At 52.7% G+C, this 18,819-nt stretch overlaps 1 protein-coding gene across 3 annotated transcripts; it reads left to right on the top strand.

Moving 5' to 3' along the window:
• Positions 1-702: 702 nt before the first annotated feature.
• Positions 703-18,237, top strand: DCAKD (dephospho-CoA kinase domain containing). Of its 3 annotated transcripts, XM_068531264.1 has the most exons (6): positions 703-814; positions 6,807-6,976; positions 9,985-10,100; positions 10,482-10,685; positions 13,894-13,981; positions 16,983-18,237. In XM_068531264.1, the coding sequence occupies exons 3-6, from the start codon at positions 9,989-9,991 to the stop codon at positions 17,272-17,274; spliced, it is 696 nt and encodes a 231-aa protein (XP_068387365.1). In that variant the 5' UTR covers positions 703-814; positions 6,807-6,976; positions 9,985-9,988; the 3' UTR covers positions 17,275-18,237. The 3 variants fall into 3 exon arrangements, with proteins under 3 accessions (XP_068387365.1, XP_068387364.1, XP_068387363.1); XM_068531263.1 differs by lacking the exon at positions 6,807-6,976 and having other exon boundaries at positions 9,989-10,100; XM_068531262.1 differs by lacking the exon at positions 6,807-6,976.
• The last annotated feature ends 582 nt before the right edge of the window (positions 18,238-18,819 follow it).

The following is an 18,819-nucleotide window of genomic DNA, read 5'->3' as shown; positions in this document are numbered from 1 at the left end:
TCCTTCAGTGTATTGGATCCGTGCTATGCTGGGCACTGTTCTAGGCACTGAGGATACTAGTGGGGAAGATAGACAAGATTCCTACCTTAAAGGAAGCGGAAAGCAGAAGTACAGTTAAGGGAGAGGGAAAGGAGGCAGGGTAGGAGTTAATTAAGGACCACCTACTATATGTGAGGCACCATTAGATGCTTTTATGTATTTCCAGTTCTTTCAACAAGCAGCACAGTAGCGATTATTTGCACTTTGATAGAGGAGAGAGAGTGAGAGGCTAAAGTGATTTACTAGCCTTGTATGGACAGAATGAGCTCTGCGGCCGACGTACATTTTAAGAGAGGGCAAACGGATTAACCTTTAAATGTCAGTTTCCTTTTGTGTAAAACGGGGATGACGGTGTATACCTCAAGGACTGTGAGGATTCAATGAGATAATTAATGCCTACAGAGTGCTCTTAAGACCTGGCAGGTAGAATGTGCTTAGAGGCTGCACAGCTAGCGATGGTCAGTCCTGAATTCGAAGCTAGGACTCGCCGGATTTTCTCCCCCAGCTTGGAAAGGCTTTGGCTCCGAGGGAGGAGTAACCCTGCGGTCCCCAGCGGCCCAACGCCCTAGGGCTGCGCGCTTTCCCGGTTCTCCTCTCCCCCGCACCCTCCTCCCCGGTCCCGCCCCCTCTCCCCGGTCCCGCCCCCTTCCGCTGGCCGGACGTCCGGTCCGCGTGCGCGCGCTCCTGAGGCCTCGCCTGCCCTCCGGGAGTCACCCAGTGAGCGCCTCTGAGACGGGGCGAGCCGCGGCGGCCTAGGCCGGGTCAGGGGCCCCGGGTACGTAGCGCGCCGCACGGGCAAATGGGAGCTGCCGGGCCCGGGGGAGGGGCGGGCCGGGCCGGGCGGCGGCTCCCGGGGTTGCATTGCTCTCTTGGGCGCCCAGGCCACCCCGCCTGGAGAGCTGGGTCCACCCCGGAGGTATTGTGTCCCGGTGCCGGGCTCTGGGCGCACCAGTCGTGCTGCGTGGTGTAGCGTACAGTACGCGCCTTTCTTTCAAGCCTTGGTTACAGTTTATTGAGCACATACTATTTTACCTCCATGGCTCATTGCCTTGACAGTAACCCTACTAAGTAAGGTGATGTTTTCCCTGTTTTACAGCTGTGGAAACCGAGAAAGGTTTACAACTAGAAGGCGGTGGAAATTGAATTCAAACTCTGGTTCAGTCCAGAGCTACTGCACTTCAGACCTTTGTGGTCAGATATAAGTTTGATTTTTGAATCCAGCCTCTGCCACTTCTAGTTGTGTGATCTTGGGTACCTTTCCGACTCTGTTTGCTCATATGAAAAATTGGAGGCATGGAGTTCCCACTCATGCACTGATGAAGAGGGCAGCCCGACCCCCTGCTTTTCTCCGCCTCCCAGCTTCCCAAACGGAGGCGTTGGCGCCTCTGGAGCTGAGTTTGTTGACGAAGTTTTCAAAGATGTTTCTCCCCCAGTTATGGGGAAATTGTCACCCGAATGAACTTTGACGTTAAGTCCTAGTTTTAAAGTTGAGGAAATGGAAGCCTTTGCATATGGTTTCTTTGGGGGCCAGCTGTGCAGATTTTGCCTAAATAAATGAGATGGATTTGGCAGGGTGCAGACAGGCCTGGGGACACGATGAAATGCTAGAGATCTGGCTGATGATAGAAAGTGGACAGGCCAGTTGGGGCGGTTCTTCCTTAGAGCCCTAAATTCCCACCAGATCCTCTTCTGTCTTTCGAGCAAGGTCTGAATGTGCCCTCCTGGGTAATCTGGTTAAAGGGTTCAGAACCTCAGTACCTGTGCCTTTAGTGCTGAAGGCAGGCCAGCAGTAGCAGTGAGCTTAGCTTTGTTTTGAAAACTACCCACTCTCCCATTTTTAGATTGCAAAAATTTTCCTCTGAAAGTTTCAAAGGATATGATTTCTGGTTAATTGTAAATATTGACATTTAAAAAATAAAACTGTTACATCAGGCACTTAAATCTGCAGTGGAATCTAAATACCATAGTGATTTGATTTCCCTCATTCTTTGAAAAGAATACATGAACCAGTTTTTTTTATATATAGGTTTTTTTTTAAACATAAATTTATTTATTTATTTATTTACTTTTGGCTGCGTTGGGTCTTCGTTGCTGCGCGGGGGGCTTTCTCTAGTTGTGGCGAGCGGGGGCTACTCTTCATTGCAGTGCGCGGGCTTCTCATTGTGGTGCGCGCCCTTCAGTAGTTGTGGCTCGCGGGCTCTAGAGCTCAGCCTCAGTAGTTGTGGCGCTCGGGCTCAGTAGTTGTGGCGCACGGGCTTAGTTGCTCCGCGGCATGTGGGATCTTCCTGGACCAGGGACCAGGGCTTGAACCCGTGTCCCCTGCATGGGCAGGCGGATTCTTTTATTTATGTATTTACTTATTTTTGGCTGTGTTAGGTCTTTGTTGCTGTGCGCGGGCTTTCTCTAGTTGTGGTGAGCCGGGGCTACTCTTTGTTGCGGTGCGTGGGTTTCTCATTGTCGTGGCTTCTCTTGTTGTGGAGCATGGGCTCTAGGCGCGCAGTCTTCAGTAGTTGTGGCTCGCAGGCTTCAGTAGTTGTGGCTCGCAGGCTCAGTAGTTGTGGCACACGGGGCTTAGCTGCTCCGCGGCATGTGGTGTCTTCCCAGGCCAGGGCTTGAACCTGTGTCCCTTGCATTGTCAGGCAGATTCTTAACCACTGCGCCACCAGGGAAGTCCACCAGTTTTTATTTAACAGTTGAAATTTTACGTTGTTCCTTTTTCGTCCTTGAGCTCGTACTTCCACTTTATTTCCTCCACAGAAATTTTTTCTAGTAAAATCGATTTTATGCTCGAAGTCTTTGGTTTGTTGTCCTACTTCTCTGCAACAAAAATACATACAAAAATTAAAACAGTTTTGAAAATTGTGTTGTCATAATATTAAACATTTTCTTTTGGATTGAGTTCAAAAATTGTAAAATACCCAATTGACCACAATAACTAGTTTTGATCATTGTTAAACATAAGTTTTATTTAAAATGCTTCTCGTAATAAGCCAAATGGAACTTTAAAAAAAAAAATTCATATATGTATCCATGTATATTTGCTAGAAAGAGCAGAGCTTTTTTTTTTCTCATGCCAGTAAGCATTGAAAAAGTTGGTTCTTGTAAATAAATACAGAGGACTTGAAGACATTTCGTTGTGGCAATAATACTCAACTCTTTGAACATCTTTTGAGTTATGGGCCAAAAAATCACCGTGATCTCAATTACTAATGACCTGTCAGCTGACAGTTCTTTTAGGTCCTCCTTTAACTTTACTGAAGGCAAAGGTTTAGAAAGCACCGGACTCAGCAGGAGGATTTGTTACATGGTCACTATAAGCAATCACATTCTCGGCATGAATACTTATATTTTGAATTGCCCCTTTGGGGTGCCAGGGGTATTTTGCACCGTGGAACAATGCACCTTAGTAAAATTTGGCATGGGTGGGTAGTTACACCTTTCTGGGAACCTGGGAAAAGACAGCCTGCAGCATGTTCCAAGGCTGATCTGTTCTCATAGGGAGACACTTGGCAAACTGAGTTGAAATTTATTCCTCTTAAACCATGTTTTTGTGTCTCTTGGAAAATCTTCGTGCCTCCCCCAGTATGAAGATCACTTGGAACTACGGTGGGCAAATACCTAATTTCTTTTACCTTCCATTTCCTCACCTTTAGAACGGGAATAAATAAGAACTGACTTCTTTGGGTCATTGTGCTGATCAGATGGGATCCACGACGTCCAGGCACATAGGGAGCAGCTCAGATGGTGGATGGCAGCTCTTACACTCCAGTTCCTGCCTGCTGGGAAACTCAGCTTCCTAGGCACTCCTTGCCTCGGTTTCCTCATTTGTGAGCCCAAGATATCTCAGCCCAGGAATGTGGGGGTGGGAAGTGATGTGGAAGAGGTTTTGTGATTGTCACAGTACGTTTTCTGGAACAGATATGTTCTTATTTTAAAATAGTTAATGTTGAGTTCCTGCTTACCCATGAGCTGGACATTTTGCTGTGTGCTTTATGTACAGTATTCAACAGATATTGTTTGAGGCCCTTCTACTCATCGGGCCCTGTTTTAAGCACCTTGAATTCAATAGTGCTCAGATTCTAGGGAGAGAGGGAGATTACAGTAAATAATCACATAGACATAATATTTGAGGGGTGATAAGGGCAGTGAAGAAAAGTGAAACACGAGGGAAACAGGGATGCTATTTTACATATTCAGGGCAGTCTCTGATAGGGTGACAATTGGGCAGAGAAGGGGGTGAGCCATGCGACCCTCACCCTCAGGGGAAAGGGCCTTGTGTGTGGAGGGAATAGCGTGTCCCCAGGCCCGAGGTGGGAGTGCTCAGCACGGTCAAGGAGCAGCAAGGCAGCCAGGGTGGCTGGAGGGTCTCAGTCGAGGGGGAGAGCGGTGGGTGCCTGGAGAGAATGGAGCTGTGTCTGTCCGGAGGCCCCTGCGGGACTCTAAGGACTGGACTTGAACTCGAAGTGAGACGGGACCGTGGAGGGTTTTGGCAGAGAGGTGACACTATCCGACCACACTAGCTGCTGTTGACGCACAGACTGTCGGGGAGCAAAGGTGGCAGCAGATCACTCAGAGGCTGCTGCAGTAATCCAAGAGCGAGACAGTGGGCGGGGGGGGGGGGGACCCGGGCGTGTCCGGCTAGGTGGTGAAGCTTGAAGGTAGAGCTGGCAGGGGGCGCGGGTGAGTTGGATGAAGATTGTGAGAGAGGAGCCAGGAGGATGCCGAGGGTTTTGGCCTGAGCAACTGAAAGGACGGAGGTGCCCTTCAGGGAAAGGGAGTAGACCGCAGTCACCGACGTGTCACACGTTGAGTTGGGGAAGATGAGGTGATGGGGGCATATGGTACCGCATTCGGTCCTGACGAAACCCCCGTGAGTAGTCATTATTGATCCCATTTTATATGCAGGGAAATAGAAGCCCACAGCGCTGAAGTAAATTGCCCGAGGCCACGTGGCTGCGATCCCAGCCCAGGCCCCTGTGACTTCACAGCCCCTGAGATTTGGCATTCCCCGTGATCCTTTTTTCTGCATCAACGCCAGTGTTGTAGTCCAGTCCAAATGACCTCCCTTTCCACCCATGAAAGCTCCCTGGAGTGATGGTGTGTGCCTGGAGAGGGCTCTAGAAGAAAGACCTGCTCCCGCCCTCCCTCCCTTCCCTTGGTGTTGGTGAGGGCCGAGGGAGAGGGAGGCTGACCGCCAGCACCTGCTCTGGGGGCTCCCTCCAGGTCATTGGCAGCCTGGAGGAGGAGGTGGTGACTTAATAGGCCCAGCAGACGAAGAGACGAGAACTTGGACCCAGGTTTGCACAGCAGCCTCTCACCAATAATGAAAGATCAGGAGCCAGGAAACTGTAGATAAAAATAGCACTTATTAGTTAACTGGAAAACAATATATTTTTGCAACCACTGCTTCCACAAGAAAATAATTGGGTCCCAAGGCAGGGAACAACTCGTTTTCATGAATGATTATATTGATCATTGGAGCAATGTGGATGCATCCCCTTTGGAAAGCAATTCAAAGGAGAAGCGTGTGGCTGGTCAGACATGCCCAGGGTGCAATCCTGAGAGGCTGCAGAAGGAAGAGGAAAGAGGCTGGAAGTTAATGAGGGAGCGGGCCCTGGCTGGGCAGGCCGGTGTGGGGCTGTTGATTGGGAGATGCAAAACAAGAGAACTCGCTTCCAACCCAAGTCCTGAGCTCTCCCGAGGGAGGAAAGAAAGAGTGTCCATTCACATATCAGTTCCTTATTCTTTTTTTTTTTTTAAACACATTTTTTATTTATTTATTTTTAAATATTTATTTATTTATTTACTTTTGGCTGCGTCGGGTCTTAGTTGCAGCACGCAGGCTTCTCTCTAGTTGTGGTGTGCCATGTGGGATCTTAGTTCCCCGACCAGGGATCGAACCCACATCCCCTGCACTGGAAGGCGGATTCTTAATCACTGGAGCACCAGGGAAGTCCCTCAGTTCCTTATTCCACTTGAACCCATTGGGTGTTTTGTTTGTTTGCACTCTTCTCCTGGAGGGGTTTACTGGCAGTGAGCAGCATGTTCTCATGGAAAGAGGAGCAGGCTGGGAGCCTCCCCTTTGCCACTGACCCCCAAGTACCTCCCATTCCCTTTCCTGCTTCTGGAGTCATTCATTCACTCATTCTACGCATAGTTATCAAACACTGTCAGAACAAGAAGGGAACATTGGTTGAGGGTTCCTTGTGTGCTAAGTACTGTTCTAAGCGCTTTGCATGTATTAACACATTTACTCTTCATGGCAACCCAGAGTAGGTGTCCTTAGCTCCATTTTACAGATGAAGAAACTAAGTCAAAGAAAGCTTAAATAACGTGACCAATATCACTCACCTGGTGAGTGACTGACAGGCACTGGACACTGGGCTAGACGCTAGAGACAAAAGGGTCCAAACTGGACACAGCTCGTGACCTTGTGGAGCTTATTTTATCTAACACGTAGTCACACAAACAAAAGTACAAAGCACAGTGGGCACAAGGGAAGGAGAGGAAATGAAGTGGTGAGAGATGTCAGAGGCCTGATTTGGGTTTGGGGGGTGGACGAGGCTGCACCCAGAGAGGCGGCTTGCTTCCTCGCTGCTTTCAGGTCCTCGCTCAGAGTGACTGCTTTGGTCCCTCGTTTAAAACAATGACCCCCATCACTCTTGATACCCTCCCCCACTCAGCACCGCCACACATATCGTGAGCTTTTTGATGATTTTTGAGCCAGATCAAGAAGAGGCTATCAAAGGTGGTCACTTTTCTGGTAGGTGCCTGCAGAGGAGCTACGGGACAGGTCTGCATGGGTCTGGGTGCCTGACTTCGAGGCAGCTGGGAACCTAAACCTTCGTTACCTCCTTGCCGAGCCTTAAGGGGACAGTGGGCTCTTGGTCAGTGCGGCTCTTGGGCAGACCCATCCCCCACCCTCCCCAGGCCCAGGGTGAGTACCACGTGACCGCTCTCGTTCACCTGTCAGTGCTCTGTTCTTCGCTGGTTCCATTTGTTACTGTCTGTCTCTCCAAGTTTTCCTGCGGGGCAAGACCTGTGTTTTCCTTTGGTTGCTGCAAAGCCCAGAGGAGCTCATTCAGCGGTTCATGAAGGAGTGAGCTATGGAGTGGCTTGTCAAATGGGAACAGCTGTTATTTGTCCAGCCCCTTTAAGCCAGAGGCCCACAGCTTCCCCGGGCATGTGCTCCTCCATCCCCTTGGCCTTCCTGGCAGAGGCCAAGCAGCTGTTAGTCTGTTTCTACAGATGGTCATCCAAGGCCCCAAGAAGGGAAGCTCTTCATTGGGTTACCCAAGGAGGCTGGGGCAGAATTGAGCCTGGAATTTATCTCTGTGCCCTGGTTGTTGTCCGTAGGACCTGGCCCCCTATTCTGCAGAGGGAAAACACCAGTGTGATCATCAAGAAATAATTTTTCTTTGGCCCCAAATTGATTTGCCTACAGACGGATGCGCCATCTTTATTTTGTCTTAATCTAAATAAATTTATTTTCCATTCCTGGGGTACATTAAGGCAGGGGTCTAGACTTGGAGTTAGGAGCCCTGAATTCTATCCACGCTCTGCTTTTAGTTGTGGTCCTGGGCAAGTCCCTTCTTCTCTGATCCTCAGTCTTTACCATCGTAAACAAAGAGTCCATCCCAAGCCCTGTGGCACAGCAGAACTGCCTGGGTGCCTCCACCCCCCCACCAAGATCTGATTCAGTAGGTCTCGAGGCGGGTCCTGGTCCTGTGTACAGGAAGGAGGTGAGGTCTGCTCAGCCACATGGTCTTACAGGCCCCCTTACCCAACTCGGCAAACCTGGGTAACCAGGTGACAGTGGCTTGCTTTCATCGATGAGGGGTCAGGGCCTTGTGGAGAACCAGCCCTTACCCCTTTCCTCAGCTGCGGCCTGTTCTCAAGATGGGTCTTCCGCAGAAGAGGACCCAGTGCTTTAGGGACAATAGGACAGGGTTTGGATTTAAAACGCTGGTGCTGGATATCCCATTTCAAAGCTTCACCAAAAATAAATAAATAAATAAATAAATAAGTAAGTAAGTAAGCAAGTAAGCAAGTAAGCAAGTAAGCAAGTAAGGAATTCCCTGGTGGTCCAGCGGATAAGACTCCACGATCTCACTGCTGAAGGCCTAGGTTCAATCCCTGGTCAGGGAACTAAGATCCCACAAGTCGTGCAGCACAGCCAAAAAAAATTTTTTTTTAATTTTTTAATTAAAAAAATTTTCAAAAGCTTCAGCTGTGTGGATGAAATTTTTGTTTGTTTGTTTTCCGCAAGTGAACCCTATCCTTAACTCCTCTTTTGTAAGCTGGAGGGAGACCTACCTGGGGGCAACTCTAGTCTCAGAGAGATTGAAGAGAAATGCCTTGTAAACGGTTTAATAATTTAGTTAGATCTCTCCATCTGGATGATGACTCTGGTGGATATTTTCCTCTCTCTGCCCCGGCTTCCCTGGGTGAGAATGAGCCTGGGCAGATTTAAATGTCTAGGTTGGTCCCCCGCTGCCCCAAGCCACCCACCCACTCAGCCCACACCCGAGCGGCTGCCTCCCCGTGTCGTTTGGTGTGTCCTCAGGGGAAGCAGACTCATTTCAGTATAAGCTCAAGCAAAATGTAATTAGGACAGTAAATCTGCTGTTTAACCAAAAAAAAAAAAGTCCTAGGACAGATTTCAGGGTCCTGGAAATCTTTCCTTTGATGCTGAAGGAAGGATGGGAGAGTCCTGGCCTTTGATTTAATTTCTCCCAGTTTGAGAACAGAGTCCAGGACATGGTAACCATGTTTACTGAAAATGCAACACGGCTTAAAATCTACTGTGAGATCGTCTGAGGCTGCAGGAATGGGGACCTGACTTCATGAAAGTCTTTTTTTCTTTCCGTGCCTTGCAGTATGACTGACTCACAGCATCCGTCCTGCACCAGCACCCTCACCTCCTTTCCTGGATATTTACCACGTCAGTGGCAGTGCACCAAGGGCTGTAGATGTGTTTTCTCAGTCAGTCTGCACAACAGCCTTAGGAGGCAGGTTCTGTCATCTGCATTTTACCACCATTTTATGGACGAAAAAACTGAGATTGAGAGAGGCAAGTGACTTACTCCGGGTTGCACAGCATGTAAGTGGAGCAACTGGATTTGAAGGGGTCCGTGCTCCTAGCCTCTGTGCTGTATTTCAACTGCTCAGTCTGAGAACCGCAGATCACCACGCCAGGCTGAAGGCTACCTCCCCACCAAGCCTGTCTTCCTTCCCTCGTTCCTTCTTGGCACAATCCACACTTCTCTAAACCTCAGGCTTAGTGGCCACTCAGCCACTGCCTCTCACTGAGCTCCCCACCTGGGCCGCTTCTTAGATGAGAAGGAGGGATTATTCCTCTCAGTCTACACCAGTCACCCAGGCCAGCCCTGTGCCGGTGCTAGGGTATGGCAGGCAGGCCATTTCCTCCCTGTGAGCCTCAGTGTCCCAGACTAGAAAGCGGCAGCTGGGGGCATCTGGAGAGTGCCTTGGGTTCACCCCGGAGGGACAGGTGTCCCTTTCCTATGGGGAGCTTGCCTGCAGTGGGGTACGGCAGCCTCCAGAAAGCTCTCTTTGCTTAATAGCACTCGACCTTGCTCTGCCTACTCAGCATTTTGATGGCTAAATTTATACAGTGTTAGTTTGCCTTCTTCATGAGTGTCTTTGAAAGAATATCGGAGGCCTTTCCTGAAAGAGTTTTCTGTCTCGGGTGGACCCTGAGCCTCCCAAGCTCAGGCCTTGGCTCTGCCTGGCCAGGCTGTGTCTCCCTCCCCTGCCTTTGCCTTGCTCTCCCCCAGCCATTTGGCTCCACACTGACCAGGCCTGCTCTGTCCCACAGGCAGGTCCTTCCGCTGTTCCTGTGTGGGACCATCGCAACCGGGGAGCTTGGCCTCCGGTGACCTCTGGCTCCTGGTTCCTATTCTCACTGACCTCCCTCTTTCCTAGGAAGATGTTCCTGGTGGGCCTGACAGGGGGCATTGCCTCAGGCAAGAGCTCGGTGATCCAGGTGTTCCAGCAGCTAGGTTGTGCGGTGATTGATGTGGACGTCATTGCCCGGCATGGTGAGTTGGGGGGCGGGTTGTACACAGCAGATCCCCTGGGCTCCCTTCCTTCCATGAGGCCTCACCTTTTTATAAGTCCCTTCAAGCCCTCAGAGGAGGGGAGGGCCTTCCCATCAGCCCTGGTCTCCTGCTCCTGCCCCCTACTGCCCCACCCCCACTCTTCCCTCCATGAGGGAGGATCAGCTCTCCTCACCCCATGACCAACACCAGGGATTCTGTGCACTCTGCTCTCCTCCCTGCTTTCCCTCCTCTCATCTTGTTTTTGCTGCAACTGAAAGAAGCACCCCTGGGTTCCCCCATCATTTTGTCTCTGGTCACTCAGAGTCCCCTGGCTGGGCTGGAGGCTCTAGAGAGTGACCCAGGCTCCTCTTCATGCCACAGTCGTCCAGCCAGGATACCCCGCCCACCGGCGTATCGTGGAGGCCTTCGGCACTGAGGTCTTGCTGGAGAATGGCGACATTGATCGAAAGGTCCTGGGGGACCTGATCTTTAACCAGCCCGACCGGCGGCACCTGCTCAACTCCATCACCCACCCCGAGATCTGCAAGGAAATGATGAAGGAGACCTTCAAGTTCTTCCTCCGGGGTAAGACCTGGGGCCTGGGACGGGGTGGGGCAGAGCAGGCTCCCCTCGGGGCCCAGGCCCTTCTCCTCTGCAGAAAGGTTGGCAGGGGGGTGGGGGGCGGGGGGGGGAGGAGCCGATTATCATCCAGGCTGTTGAGTTCACTCTGCTCATTGGCATCCTCCGTGCAGCCCCGTACCAGCCCCAGAGAGAAGTGATGTCCCTCAACTCTTAAGGGGGCTGACAGTTTAATGAGAAGAGACACTTGAGGCTTTTGAGCCATGAACCCCAGGAAGCTGATTTTTCTAGTAGGGGTGGGAGTAATAACAGCTGGCGAATAGTGGAGTCATAAGACCTGAGTTTAAGTCCTGGCCCTCACGGTTTCCAGCAGTGTGACTGTTGAGTGCGCCCACCCCTCCGCCTGTTTCCTCCTCTGCATAGTGAGGCTAATAATGCCAACCTGGGCAAGCTCTTAGGGAGACTAAGAGTCTACGCCGTGACTGTCAAACACCACAAAAACGTAAACCACAGTCAGAGTCAGATTTGGTGCTGGTTGAGCGCCTGGGAAAGTAAGTTTGCAGAGTGTAAGGTGGGGAGGCTCTGGGATGGCCAGGGCCAGTGGGGGTGGGTTCTAAGTGGAGGATAATCCTTCCGGGCTGGGCCTCAGTGGAGAGAGCTAGCCTGGCCTGCGCAGGGACGGCCAAGTGATGTGGCAGGACTGAAGGAAGGGGAGAGCGTTTGAAAAGCAGGGGTCTGTGGCAGCCTTTCCCAAGCCGTACGCCGCAGTCCAAGCACGGTTCTTCAGGATGGCGTTGGGCAGCGGTGACCTGATCTTTACTGTCCAGGATGGGGTCAGTCCCCAGGAGAAGGGGGAGAGCTGAGAGCAGTGGTTTGGGATCAGGCGAGAGGCTGGCCCAGGGCCCCTACAGAGCGGCCTGTCAGCCGCTGGGCCACGGAGCCTCCAGCCCAGGCTCTGGATTGAAGGCCTGGCTGATTGTCTCCTGTCAGTCACGAGGCTGAGACTTTGCTTCCTGGAGGGTATGGGGGAGGCTTCTTGCTTTTCTTCGGGCTTTTGCACTGTGATCATGGCCAAATTCTCACATGCGTCAAGTTCTCATGTACAGAGTGGGGACCCTCTCCCCACTCCTGTCCCCCTCTGGCCAGTACCTCCCTCCAGAAGGAAAGGGATGACTTGACAGACATCCTTGATGTTGACCCTCCCTTCCCAGCCCCCCAGCTCTGGCCAGGCAGGAGCTGGCTCCCAGCATCCTCCCTGCTGGACTGGCTTTTGCTTCCCGTCTCAGTACCTTGCCACAGGCCTCCCTCCCTCCTCCCTCAAGGGCAGTCTCTGGACTCTTGCTGCCTTTGTCCTGCCTCTTGTATCTGTGCCAAGACCCCTCCCGTCACTGCCCACCCCCCGCCAGGAGCGAGGCCTTCTGCCTTTCATTCCTGCCCTTTCGCGTTCGCTCCCAGGCCAGGTGCGAGTACATCTATCTGCAGGGCTTTGAGGCAGCAGTGGCTCTCCCCTTCTGAAATTAAGCATCAGATAATGTCACCCGCTCCAAAGTTCTCCCGCTGTGTCATCCACCCAACTTCCCCTCTCCCCAGCCACCACCACTTAAATAAAAGCCAGAAAGCTCTTTTCAGCTCGATAAGGTGAAAAATGGGGACGACAGCTGTGGCTTCCACAGTCCCAGTTTTCCCCTGATGAGTATAACAAATACAGCTGTCAGAGTTGGTATAATCAAACGTCAGATAAGATCACCAGCTGTTGGGAGGTCTCCGCATAGGAGACGGATGTCTTAATAGAGTCAGGATGGTTTGCAGAGCTTATCAAGCAGGAGGGATGTGACAGCTGAATAGCCCTTTGCCAGCGAACCATAGAACTGTCTGCGAGCTCCCGAGAGGGGCCGAGGAGAAAGGACAGTGCAGGGAGAGGAAGGGACGGGAGTGGAGCAGAAAAGGGAGGTAAGAGGCCCAGGGAGGATCTGGTCTCGGCCCCTGTTCTGGGCTGGACAGGAGTGGGGGAGCCAGCACTGCCAGCCTCCTTCCTCCAGGGAGCTGTAGTAATAACAGCCATCATCTGTGGAGCAGTGAGTGAGGGTCTGGGTGAGGGGCTGCTGAGAGGTTTACAGGCGTTTGCTCATGTAATCCTTACCATCTTCCTGTGAAGCGGGCCATCTGTTCACTCATTACACAGGTGAGGTTTGGTAAGGGGCCCAAAGGGAGACAGTGGTGGCAACAAACCAAGGCATGTCATTTGAGCCCATCTCATGACCCCCCGCTTCTCACTGCTCCGGGACCCCTGCCAGCTTTTCCACACTTACACAGCGGTCACTGGCCTAAAGAGAACTAGGAGCCCCAGGTGCTCCTGGGTGAGTGGCCCAGGGACATGCCCGCGCACAGTGGGTGAGGGTGCACCCCCTTGGCCGGCCTTGGCTTGCAGTGGGAGGGCTAGTCAGCGCCTTTTACCCCACGGAGTTAGTTCTGTAGTATGAGTCATAACCACCCCACCCCTCCAGAATCGTACCTGTAACCTCTGGCTGGAGGCGGCCTCTGACGCCGAGAAGCAGCCTCTTTCCTTCTGGGGCTGCTGTGGCCGCTGCCCCATAGGAGTTTCTCGTGGAGAGTCGGCAGAGAGCGCCATGCAGGACCTGGCTCCTGGTGGAGAACCTATCATTTTTTTTCTCTTTTTTTGAGGAAAGGTGGGTGAAGTAGGGCAGAACAGGCCCACTTGTTCCCGGAAACTCTCTCCAGTCTCCTACAGCTCTGGCTGTGTCACCTCCCTGTTCGGAAATAACAACTCTTTGGGTTCAAGATCAAGTGAACTCAACCCTTTGTGACTGCCCCGACCACCTTGTCAGCTTCGCCTCACTCTGCTCGAGGCCTCCACTTCCGCCAGAGCTGTTCCCATTCCTGGAACCCTCACTTCCACCTGCTCATTTTCAAGTATCAGAAGTCCTACCCACTTTTCAAGGCCAATACAGATGCCATCCCTTCTGTAAGGTCTTCTTGGATCATCCACCCCAAAATGACTTTCTGCAGCATTGTGTTCTGAATGGCATTGGAACTGGCTAGCATTCAGGTTATGCCTCTCCTTGGAAGGTCTCCCCCTCTGCCGGGGAGCTCCTGATGGTAGGGGACAGTGGCTTTGACTCTGTTCCCACACTGAGCACATAGTCCTGTGTGTGCTTGCAGAATTGAATTTGTGGGTTTCCTGGCCTCCCCCCAGGATACCGCTACGTGATTCTGGATATCCCCCTGCTGTTTGAGACCAAGAAACTGCTCAAGTACATGAAGCACACAGTGGTGGTATACTGGTGAGTGTGCGGCCTGGCCTGACCGAGGCTGGAAAGGAGGACCCCTGGGGTAAGGCGTGTACCTGCAAAATGGCCCCCTGCATTTTGCCCTTTCCCTACAGGGTGGCCAGGAGGCCCAGAGGTTTTGGGGAGCAGGGCCCAGAGCCTATAGAAACTGACCTCTGTGCCTGACCCAGATGTGCCTGGGAGTAGATGTGGGGGAGTGATGGCCCCCAGGTCTCTCTAGTGCTTGGGAAGGGCTCCCCCTGCTGGCTATTGGAGGCACTTCAGCCCAGATGCCGGGCCCTGCCCTGGGCGACCATGTTCTTATTCATTGGTTCCCTTTTCCCTCCTGCAGCACTTCTCAACTTTCCAAACATTTATTACTTCCCTCAGTTTACCTCTCAACATAAGGTAGTCAGGACAGGAGTTGATATTTCTGAGTTATAGAAAACTCAAGGCGGGGAGTTACAGAATTTGTCCAGGGTCACCCATCGGCAAAATCTATGAACAGAATGTTGCGGAGAGGGAGCTGTCAGAACCCAGCTAAGGAAGGAGCTTTGTTCATGTCCCCCAGGACATGAAGCAAACCAGAATCCAGGTTTGGCAAACAGAGGAGGATCAAACTGTCAGAGAAAATGAGTCATGGTCCCAGCGGAGTGAGAGTGCAGATGAGGCTTCAGGGTGTCTCTGCCTTCCAGAAACTTCCTGGATGCCACCCATAAGTACAACAGACACAGAGGTGGGCACTTGGCTCTGCAGGTACTTTGGGCACAGGGTGGCTCTCAAGAGACTAATGGCGAGGGGGTCTCCTAGCACACGGGAGGCGGGGCCTGGAGTGCTCGGTGCCCTAGGCAGCACCCTGCCCTCTACCCCAGCGCCCTGCTGTGGGTTGGCATTTAAAGGCAGCCTGAGTCTGCTGAGCCTGGCGCAGGGACTCAGGCATCCTCTTTGCTCCCCCACTGGCCCGTGTCTCCCCCTGTAATCCTGCATCCTCTCTGGGTTCTTTGTTCTCTGTTTGTGAAAGACTATCAACTGAGGCCAAGCCAACTCCAGGAGGACAGAATTCTCTTTGCCTTGGAATTTTAATACAATTGAAACTTTGTACCAAGGGATTCAAAAAAAATGTCTTATTAGTAGGTGAGTAAACAAGACGGGCTGGTTGCGTCTGCAGTCACCAGGTGACTCCACGCTTTCCCTGCCACCTTCCTCTTCCTATGCTTTCCTTTTGCTAAGAGCAGAGATAGCTGTGGCTCCTGGCAGATAATTGCGGCTTTGTAGATTCTGCCTGCTCCCCAGGAGATCCTCCAGCCCCACTCACCAGCCAGAGCAGCCTTTCCCAGGGTCTCGGGTGCCATACATGCCCCACTTTCACCACGTGTGGTTGTATGGCTCTTGAGAGATGCCCAAGAGATGAATGAGTGATTATTTGCTTTTCATAAAAGGGATCCACGCTTTACAAAAATAAGGACCCCCTCGTGGACTCCTTTAACTGGCAAACTACCCCTGGTGCATTTGAAATAATATGGGGGTTTACCAAAGTGTGATTATACCAAAATGTGATTATTCACTTTTTCGAGGAGCTTGCCAATTGTGGGATAAATGTTTGGGCAAAAGTTCCCTTACCACAAACAACGTCAGTCTTTAAACCATCTGGGACTATCCCTGAGCTCCAGGAAGGGCTGTCAGAGAGTTCTGCCTTCACATCCCAGGAGGCCCCCAGTCTCGGCCTCACCGTCTGAAGGGTGTGCGCTCACTGGTGGCCCCAAGCCATCTCCATTCTGTCACCCAGACTTTCCCAGCCACAGACCTGCAGTGTCCCTGACGAGGGTTGGATATAGTCCTTGTTCTCAGCCAGGCAGGGATTGGCCCCATGACCTTGACAGTATGCTGTCCCCCTAACAAAGGAAATCAGAAGTCCTACCTACTTTCCAAGGCTAGTGCAAATGCCGTCCTTCTACAAGGTCTCCCCTGATCAGTCAGCCAGAAATGACTTCCTGCCACGTTCAGTTCTGAATGGCGTTGGGATTGGCTAGTGTTCAGTTATGTCTGTCCTTGGAAAGTCTGTCTTCACATCCCAGGAGGCCCTTGGGTCTAGGCCACAAGTAGGAGGGGACTAAACTGTAGTCATCAAATCCTCCCATCTTATAACTGGGAAAATTCAGGCCTAGTGGCAAAGCAGAGGGACCCCAGATGGCAGAAAACAGCTGCTGCAGCCCTTTCCCACCTTGTTCCTATTGAGGGGCTTAGGCAGTCATAGAGATGACCCCGTTCCAGAGGGCAGCTGGGCAGTTCCTGTGTAGCCAAAAGCAGGACAGGGAGTTTGCCCAGGAAGGCCCCAGGTGGTAATATCAGAGTGCACGAGAGAGGCATTCTTTGTATTTCCTGTGGAGTTGGGAGGCTGGGTGTTGCTTGGCTTACTGTGCAGTGGTCAGTCCTGTCCCAACGACCGAGGGGATCCAGTTCTCAAGTCCTCACTCCTCTTAGAAGCACCTTGGGCTCTGCGCATCTCGCTTCATCAGTGGCATCAAGCCCAGTGGCCACCATCTCAGCACAGTCCTTTTGCTCTGAATGTGCAGGACTAGGTGTGGGGAGACAAGGAGAGGGCTCTTTGTGGTGGACCGGGAAGCTGTTTTTGATGCCGCAGGCCCAGGCCCCCAGGGGAGCTGCAGGAAGTGTTTAGCTTGCAGACACAGGCCTTTCAGTAAAGCTCATCCATCCAGGGATGCAGGATGTAGCTGATTCCAGGTGATCAAATCCTCCCATCTTAAAACTGGAGAGTCTCAGGCCTGGTGGCAAAGCAGAGAGACCCCAGGTGGCAGAAAACAGCAGCTGCCCCCTTTTCCCTCCCCATTTATACTAAGGGGCTCAGGTAGCCCATAGTGCTCCTAGGGTGCTCACAAAGAGTGGGGTGTGGTGGGGGGAGCCCATGAGCTTCCAGGGCTGTCCACCCCTGTAACGCGCCACTGGGAGGGAGGCTGGGACCTGCGATGTCTGAGCAGCCCTTCTGCCCGGTTCCTAGTGACCGAGACACGCAGCTGGCCCGGCTGATGCAGCGGAACAACCTGAACCGCGACGATGCAGAGGCCCGGATCAAGGCCCAGCTGCCCCTGAAGGACAAGGCCCGCATGGCCCGCCACGTTCTAGACAACTCAGGCGAGTGGAGCGTCACCAAACGCCAGGTGGTCCTCCTGCACGCCGAGCTGGAGCGCTCCCTGGAGTACCTGCCACTGCGGCTCGGGGTCCTCACGGGGCTGGCCGGCATCGCCAGTCTCCTCTACCTGCTCACCCACTACCTCCTGTCTTCCCCCTAGCGGACCCTGCAAGGCAGGAATTCCTGGGTCTCCATGTCCTCAGAGGCTGAAACCAGGTAATAATGCATCCGGTTTCCTCCCAACCCCTCAACACACACACTCTGGATCTGGGCTGGAGCCCTGCACTGGGCCGACCCTTCCTTGGAGCACATCCTGTCCAAGGCAGAGAAACAGCCCTCTGTCAGCAGATGCTCCTTCCCACCTCCCCCAACACCCCTCCCTCTGGAACAGTGTCCATCACGGGGTGTGGAAGCAACAATGGTAGACTCTTGTAACTTTCTTGTGGGCAGGGGTGAGGAGCACTTTCAGTGGCCGTCACCAGTGTTTAAAGCTGGGGGGGTCCCTGGGCTTGAACCCTCTCCTAGCACGTGCCCCGTCACGGCCAAAACCCCCTGCATGGACCATGGGAAATCAGTTTGGACCAAGGACTGCCTTCAAGCAGGATTCCCCTGTAGATTGAAGCCCTTGGCCAGGAGGCAGTAACAATTCCCTTGTGGGTGATGCTGTAGCGGGGCAGAGGCCAGGCCTCTTCTGGGATGACCCACTGTCCCACCATGGCATTTCCCTAGCACTCCCCGCACCCTGCTCCCCGCCTCCTCCTACCACTCTAACTCCCTGAGCTCTTGCTAGTCTGCACGCGGTGCACCAGGCTGTTTCTGGCCTCTTTGCCTTCACCTCCCCAATCTGGAAAACCTTTTTTTTTTCCCTACGACTGGCTACCTTCCAGCTCAGGCACCATCTGAAGCCCCAGGCTGGGTTACCCAGCCTGGGATACCAGGCTCTGGGATACCCCCCGCCCCGCATTTTACCTGAATCCACAGTATAATAATCAGCCAAAAACTGGTTAGTCTCTCCTACTAGACTGTAAGCCCTTTGAGGGCAGGAACTGTGTCTTATTCATCTCTGTTCCTGGTGCAGAGCCTGACTCGCCATTGGTGCTGAATAAAGTGTGTGGATCTGAAATGCCCTGTGCTGCCATTGTTCCCCCAGCATCACCGACTGACCGAGGTTCCCAGACTTGGCTGATACCATTGGGGTTAAACTTGGCCTCCTCCCACACTAAGACCTGTGCTCCTCACTTCCCTGGCCCCAGAAGGTACAGTTGCCTTCTGACTTCTGGGGCCCCAGGAGGATTCCAGCCAGGTCCAGACGTACCTGTGTGAGAGGTGGGTGGAGGTGCTGGGGCAGCCTCACCCACGTACTCCATCTTCCTTCCCCAACCCAATTAGACCAATGTAGACATCAGCTTCCGCTTGCCAGAGCTGGCAGACCTGCTGATGTGTTGATCCTGCGGCCAGCAGCCTATTAAGACCAGAAATGAGTGTGACAAATGCGACTGCTGTGGTGGCCATACTTAGTGCCCCCTTTCCCAGAGCTGCTCATACTTCAGAGACCAGCTCATTAACTCACTGCAAACCCGCGAGGGGCAAAGGCTGGTAAGGTGGTGGCAGGCTGTGGGGTGAGGGCCAGGGCAGGATGAGAATGGCAGAGGGCAGCCGCTTCCCCGGTTTGAGACCTGGCAAGAGCGGGTAAGGGAGGAAAGGT

Source organism: Eschrichtius robustus, chromosome 20 (genome assembly GCF_028021215.1).
Source record: "Eschrichtius robustus isolate mEscRob2 chromosome 20, mEscRob2.pri, whole genome shotgun sequence".
In the NCBI taxonomy this organism is placed as follows: domain Eukaryota; kingdom Metazoa; phylum Chordata; class Mammalia; order Artiodactyla; family Eschrichtiidae; genus Eschrichtius; species Eschrichtius robustus.
Note: the sequence above shows the minus strand (reverse complement) of the source record. Positions and strands in the feature narration are given on the sequence as shown.

What these genes read in the sequence shown, in the direction of transcription:
- DCAKD (XM_068531263.1), top strand. Translation starts at nt 9,989, where the DNA reads ATGTTCCTGGTGGGCCTGACAGGGGGCATTGCCTCAGGCAAGAGCTCG. An exon ending in CTTCAAGTTCTTCCTCCGGG is followed by an intron (nt 10,686 to 13,893) that starts GTAAGACCTGGG and finishes GCCTCCCCCCAG; the next exon opens with GATACCGCTACGTGATTCTG. An exon ending in CACACAGTGGTGGTATACTG is followed by an intron (nt 13,982 to 16,982) that starts GTGAGTGTGCGG and finishes CCCGGTTCCTAG; the next exon opens with TGACCGAGACACGCAGCTGG.